The following is a 7,239-nucleotide window of genomic DNA, read 5'->3' on the forward strand; positions in this document are numbered from 1 at the left end:
TGTAGTAGATAGTTTTACTTAAATTTTTTAAAATCTTCTCGCTACAGCTATTTCTGAAAACTAAGTACACAGCAAAGGGCGAAGTCATCCATACCCCTTGTCATCGTCTTACCATATTGTTAATTCCTTATTCAAAAAACTTTGGTGATCTAAATTTTCAAACGGTCATGAATTTTGCATTCTTTGTCTGTTTTATTCAATCTTTGACCATTCTGTTTCCTTGTCTTTCTCTTTGTTTTAAAACCAAGATTAGATCTTCTTTTAATATGAACTAACACTGGACGGGTAGGCTAACAGACAGGAGGGGCCTACTGAAAAACAATATTAATAAACCAAGATAAAATAAAATCAAAAAGCAAATTTACTCTATAACACATTCACCTTTTACAATATCATAAAAACATGGTGTTTTTCACAGAGGTTCTAGTCTGACTAAAGTTATCATGCTAAATTCCTAGAAGAGACCATCCCATGAGTTTACAAGGTCTGACCAATTTGGAAATGTGTCATGCATGACATGCAACTGGGATTAAAAGTGCAAAATTTAGTCAGACTTGAATATTTGTGAATGCCCCCCCCCCCCATGCAGGAAAAAAATTGCACAGGGGCTTGGGACAATTTCACCTCCAAAACGCTCAGCAGCCCTGGAAAATTATGAAAGAGCCCCTGAAAAGTCCCATGTACTGCAATGTTAAAAGCTTATTTTAGTTGTGGGCTGTAAAAGGTAGCCCCGAAAGTTAAAAATTCATCTTTTTCCTGTTGACTCGGATGTAGTGAAAATGTAGAGTTAATTCCTCCCGGGAACTCCTGAGGGCGCTGTTTGATTATTTTCCTTTGTGTCCACGGCGCCCTCCTGAGTCCCGAGAGGGATTATGTCAACGTCCTTTACCTTGGTCGGATCCTTTTTATGCAGTTCATGGGCAGGCGTAGCACTGAAGCCCTTGGGATATCTGAAACAGGTGAGGAAACAAAGAGAAAGCATTCATGACAATTATCTGGAGAAAATGTTCCTTAAGCTTTTACTTGAAAATATCCAGGCCTTTTTCGCAATCGTTACATGTTTTTCTTCTTATAAATTTCCATTCCAGAGCATCATCACTTTAGAAAGCCATAGAAATTCCTATTTTCCCCTGTTCTGAAGATCCTCAAATTTGTGGTTTCTTGATCCAGTGCCCACCATTCCTCATTGCAGCACAGCGGCAAATTGCCATTCAACTCTGTTCAACGGGAGCTAAAGCTCTGCGCAGTGATTCGGAGGACGCTGATTCGCCTGATTGGTTCATCGGTCAGAAACGTCATGTGACCAATTTCATGCATATTCATGCAAAGCTCCGAAACACAAGAGTTTACGCCGTTCCAGAGCATTGTATTTTTTGCAATCGTTACTCAAAGAGCAGTTCTAGAGACCCCAATTTTAAGACCAAAGTTTAGTTCTAGAGCCCCCTATTTTCATTTTGGTGTGGCACATCACATTATAATTCGAGTAACCACCCCCCCCCCCCCCCCCCCCGGCTACTACTACTAATACTGCTACTACTACTATTACTACTACTACTATTACTACTACTACTACTACTACTACTACTACTACTACTACTACTACCACTACTACTACTGCCACTACTACTACTGCTACTACTACTACTACTACTACATCTACTACTACATCTACTACTACTACTACTACTAAAACTTCTACTACTAAACGCTACAGAATAAAATAATAGAAAAATCAAATACTTGCCCTGTATGATGATAGTAAATTTTTTCCTCCCATTTATCCTTGGAATATGCCACTTGACTTGTATTTATCACCACTACATGATCTCCAACATCACCTGTGTTTCAAAGAGCAACAAAAAATTTTACTATGTGATCTCAATTGTAAAGTTACAAGTATTAGTTTTTGTCAAAGGGCAGACTAGAACAGGCTGCCAAGTGCAATAGTCGAAGCTGAACAGGTAGATAGATTTTAATATGCTATATTGCAAAAGTACGGGGGGGGGGGGTAAACCACCAGACAAATTATCAATAGCTGAAGTGACGACTGAAAAACCTACAGGAGAAATAGTCCAATTCTGTGTGGCCCGTTCCACAAAGTGTTAGAACTGTTGTAACTTTGCCATTATGACAACTACCATGGTAACCTTGATTTTGAATTCTGGGGCATTTCCCCAAAACACCTCTTAATTTTGCAGCCGGAATAGGAAGGGATCCTAAAGCTACATGTAGGCACTTGAATTATCATGCACAGAAATTGTAATTCCTATGCCTCAATTTCTTAAATGTGTTTATAACATTGTAGGACTAGGAATATATGAAAATATCTACAGTGAATTTTAAATCTTCAATACTGCAAAGAATTGCATTTTTTTCTGCATTTTTTGATAATTTATGATTTATACACAGCCTCTGTAAAAAAATCTGAATTGGAATACTTCACTGCAGTCACAGTACCATACATAACACTGTAGAGTGCACATTTTGCCAATGAAATTAATGCCCAACGAGTGGTGCATAAAACCCCTTACCACATAGCTCTTGCTCCCACCCCACCTCTTTGGGTAAATTACCAATTCGTCTACTGCCAACTTGTCCACTCACCACATGGTCTACCTTCATTTATTCTAATGCCATTCTGTCCATCAACAATTCGTCTAACAACCACTTGGTCCAATAACCATTTGGTCCAATTATCACTTTGTCTAATCACCAGTTCGTCTCATAACCACTTGGTCTAATATTCATTTTATTTTCATTCATTTAGCTCAATCAACACACTGTCATATTAGACCAAATGGCATATGAACTAAATGGCTATTGGACCAACTGGTAATTAGACAAATGGTCAAAGGACGAAGTGGCAAGTAGTGGACGAACTGATGGTAAACCAAATGATAGTAGTTGGTAATTGGACGCATTGGCATTAGACCAATTGAAAATAAACCCCTCTTTGTCGGAACTTACTAAGCGGATGGTATATTGGCTTGTGTTTGCCCTGAAGAACTTTAGAGATGGCCACTGCTACCCTTCCAGGAGGCTGTCGATACGCATCAATGAGGTACCACAAGCGAGAAAAGGTCGCCCATTGCTAGAGGAGGGGAGGGGGAAAAATGAAAGATCATGTAAATTAAAGAAAAGAAGGCCAAGGAGCGTACTTAAAGAGAAATTCCAGTAGTTGCAGTAAACACTGATTTCATGAGAAAGTCTGTAAAACCAGGCTTAATTGTCAGTATATCATCGAGGATCTAGATCTGGTACAGTTACATAAACTGAACTTTGTGAAATCTTGAAATCTACGCTGAAAAATGTTCAGACTGAACTTCCCCAACACAGATAAGCGCACGTGGGACAGTGTATAATTATTGCTTTGAGCGTCGGGCCCGACGCTCTACCCGAATCCTGTGCTTATTTGCTGATTTCTCAGCAATTACACAATTTCTTCCAGAATCCTTTGGCACATGCGTTTTATTTATACAAACAGACACTTTGGTGGTCATTTCATTGGATTCTGTACGAACTCATTTTGATATCGTTACCAAAACTAGCATTTACCTTTAAGCTAAATGTAATAACATCATTCAATCACTGGGCTGATTTTTCATGATTTATAAAACTTAAAGGTCAAGTCCACCCCAGAAAAATGTTGACTTGAATAAATATAGTAAAATCAAACAAGCATAACACTGAAAATTTCATCAAAATCGGATGTCATGGATGTAAAATAAGAAAGTTATGACATTTCAAAGTTTCGCATATTTTCACAAAACAGTTATACATGTATATGCACAACTCAGTGACATGCAAATGAGAGTCGATTATGTCCATTACTCAATATTTCTTTTGGTTTTTATTGACGCGCGCGTCACCCGGGGGGGGGGGGGGCAGTCAAATATATTGCTGTACACACGCATGACCAAGTAATTACCCCCTAAACGAGTTTTTCTCTGTGTGCAAAATAACCCCCTAAACAAGTTTTTTGTGGGATTTATTTACACATTTTGGCCCCTAAACAAGTTGTCGCAAAAATATGACCTCAGGGAAAAAAAACATACCCTAAATACGTCAGACCTGGCGATTAACCATTGACCAGCCTTTCAAAACCACCCTTTTTCTTGAAAATCAGTGTTTTTGATACCCTTAACGAGTCCACGCGCGGACTGCGTCCAAAACTGACAAAATACCCCCCCCCCCCCCCCGGGGGCGCGTCAGTAACATTGGGGAAAAAACAATAGGAAACAAGATGGCGACGTAAACATCGGGCGAGTCTCCCCCGTATTTTCATAATATTTTTCTCATTTTTAAAATAAATTCTTGTTTAAAAATGAAATCGATAGCATAGAAATTTCGGAAATGGAGTTGTATCCCATTTAAATGGGATACAACTTCATCTAGATCTTTTAGAAGGAAAGTAGAAATCTCGGGGCGAAAGTTTGAGACTTTTTGGCGGTATGTGTAGATGAATGCAATAGAATCCCTGGCTCCTTGGAGAGTAGCATACGTTAGTAAATGATTTTTACTCTTGAGCATGGACCTATTACAAATGGATATTCAACGAGAGCATTTTATGGTCACTACCTGTTTTCAGCTGTCAAAATTGCTTTCACACAGTTAACTTTCTCTTTGCGCTTTTTTTACGACGAGCGCCCGGGGCGATTGTTTACTCAATCCCTTCTCGGACAATGACAGTCACTGCTCGATTTCTGGCCCTCTTTCGACCAGATGCGATATGTGGTCATGTAAGCTCGATAGCTGCGATCAGGGAAAGTCCCTGCATTACCTATAATGCAATGCGCAATTTATTTTTGGTTTTCTATACATTATTTCACGCTGTCAATACTGTGCAACTGTCGTCTGATCATCAGAAAAAATCCTATTAAATTTCGTCAATCCTCTGAAATTTTACGCCCAAATGAAATTCAACTTCTGACCGAAGGTAAGCGCGACTATCAACACCAATACTGTCTGAAAAAAATGCATTTTTAAAGTTTTTCTGCACATTTCTCCGTCGAATTATAACTGCTTTTTTGCTGTAGATAAACTGATCTGCACAAGATCGGTTTGACCTGCGATCGCATGCGATGTTTTTAAATCGGCCGTGAATAATACGTGTGAAGAAAAAGATACTGGCCCAGAATCACCAATTTTGAGGATAACCGGAGGATGGAAACGGAGTGAAATACGGGTGTCGAGTAAGATATTAAGTCAATCATCTTTTTCGTTATATTTTTTTTGTTTAATTTTTACAATTATCATGATTGCCATCCCACCTTTGTGACTCGGTATATCCGAAATGGTTCACGGTCCCGATGTTCGGGTAGGTGGAGCGGAGTGTAGCGGTAGTGAAGTGGAGTGGAGCCTGCACGAACATCGCCCGAGGTAATCTGCACGGTGATGTCAATGCATTTTGTGAGCGGTTAGCGATGTACGTAAAAAATAGGTTTATGCACGCCTGTTTTCTTGTTTCTGCAATCATTTTCATAGCGTTAACGTTCGCTGCTATGTGTTGCTTTTGAAAAGTGAATGAACAACATCGCAATGTGTAGAAGCAGCGCACAATTGATTTCCGCTGTCTATCACTTATCAGTGACACTGACACTGCACCGACTACGGACTAGTGACTGTGACAGCGTGCTTTACGACCGGCTTGATGGGCGTCAGCTGCCAGCGCTCTATTTATAAAAGGATTAGCGGTGACGGTCTTCGACCGAAAGGAGTGGATTCGTTGAACGTCCATTTGTAATAGGTCCATGCTCTGAGCCTCCTGGCTAAGCTTGCCGTGATTTCACATTTATCTGAAGCTGAACATGTACCACTTACTCAAAAGCGAACGAATGGGACCAGCGTAGAAAATAACATCAGCATCATTCAGTATTTCACGCGGTTAAAGGAAGATACATGCAGTAAATATCCTCCATCACTTTCCATCAAATTAAGAATAATTTAAAAAATATTTCTCACCTGCGTGATCCGACTAGACATGATCGAAATAGTCACTCAATTACAGAAAAAATGGTCAATGAAAACGGGTAATTCGAACCTTCCTTCGCGATCGTTCGCCTTAAAAAAAAATCAGCATAATATCGCACGGTATCTTTAATAAAGTAAAAAAGAAAGAAATAATTTTGTCACTTTTCCACAGACTAAGCATTTTCAAAGTTTCTAAAATTGTATTCACAAAAGGCGAATGCAAATAAGGGAGCCGCTGACGCCACTCCAATATTAGCCCATACTGAATAAATGTTAAAAAATGTATTTATTCTTCCCATGTCTATACACGGCGGCGCCACGATAATTTTGATATCTACCGGTATATCGAAATGGGGCCCGTTTCTCGACACCGTACCGTCATATAAGTCGAACTTCGATATTGACTAAATCGGAGAGTGACCTATACTTGTCCGCTAACCGTTTCACGAAGCCCTCTTTGTCAAGATCGGGGACAACAATATTTCTGACACCTCAGAACCTGTCATAACTTATTTCTTAATTAAGTTACAAATTGATGCAGAGGTTCGAGCCCTGGTCACATCTTTCGGATGGTGACGTTAAAGGTCGGTCCCAGACGTAAATAATCATATCTGATTGATACACGTCTGACAAAATTCAAATACACACACACTTAATGACGTATAGTGGTATCACGTGGCCTATGACATGCAAAAGTGCCTCGAAATTAAAAAAAATTATTACGTAATCAATCATAGAAGTTGAAATTACATTGCAAAACAAGTTGGATAATTCATTCAATAATAATTGTAATGCACAGAAACCATAGAAACTGTTGGTAAAACGCCACAAAACCATTCGTTTTGAAATAGTAAAATAATTGAATCAATAAAGATTCTACCACGTCATACCATTCATAATATGAGCTTGTACTCGTTGTTTTCAGACCCTTATCAACATTTTATAAATTTTATCTCTAATTCATGCATAGAATTTGTCAAATCGTATGCTTCGGTATCTAAAGATTTAAACAATTCAGGTTAAACTATATTTTGATGATGTTTGAAATCATAATAACCGTATTATTTTTATAATTTTACAAAGATACCCTTTATGGTTTTTTTCCTTAAACTATAAAACTTGCTCTCCCGTGGTACCCATCTGAACGTCCAAACGCATATGTGTGTGACGGTCATAAAATGACTGATTATTCACAATTTCATTTTCTCAGCGATTAAATGCTCCAATATTCACGGTTAAGTATGTATAATGCATTCTTTGCCTCTGCTA

At 38.8% G+C, this 7,239-nt stretch overlaps 1 protein-coding gene across 1 annotated transcript in view; it reads right to left on the reverse strand.

Moving 5' to 3' along the window:
* Nucleotides 1-6,314, reverse strand: part of LOC129280821 (large ribosomal subunit protein uL13m-like) — a 12,444-nt gene extending 6,130 nt beyond the window's left edge. The window contains exons 1-4 of the mRNA XM_054916828.2: nucleotides 5,962-6,314; nucleotides 2,968-3,091; nucleotides 1,745-1,838; nucleotides 890-950 (exon numbers count right to left, since the gene is read on the reverse strand). Coding sequence (XP_054772803.2) covers nucleotides 890-950; nucleotides 1,745-1,838; nucleotides 2,968-3,091; nucleotides 5,962-5,982 — 300 coding nt within the window. The 5' untranslated portion in view covers nucleotides 5,983-6,314. The remainder of the gene's footprint in view (nucleotides 1-889; nucleotides 951-1,744; nucleotides 1,839-2,967; nucleotides 3,092-5,961) is intronic.
* Nucleotides 6,315-7,239: the final 925 nt, after the last annotated feature.

This window comes from Lytechinus pictus, chromosome 17 (assembly GCF_037042905.1).
Source record: "Lytechinus pictus isolate F3 Inbred chromosome 17, Lp3.0, whole genome shotgun sequence".
In the NCBI taxonomy this organism is placed as follows: domain Eukaryota; kingdom Metazoa; phylum Echinodermata; class Echinoidea; order Temnopleuroida; family Toxopneustidae; genus Lytechinus; species Lytechinus pictus.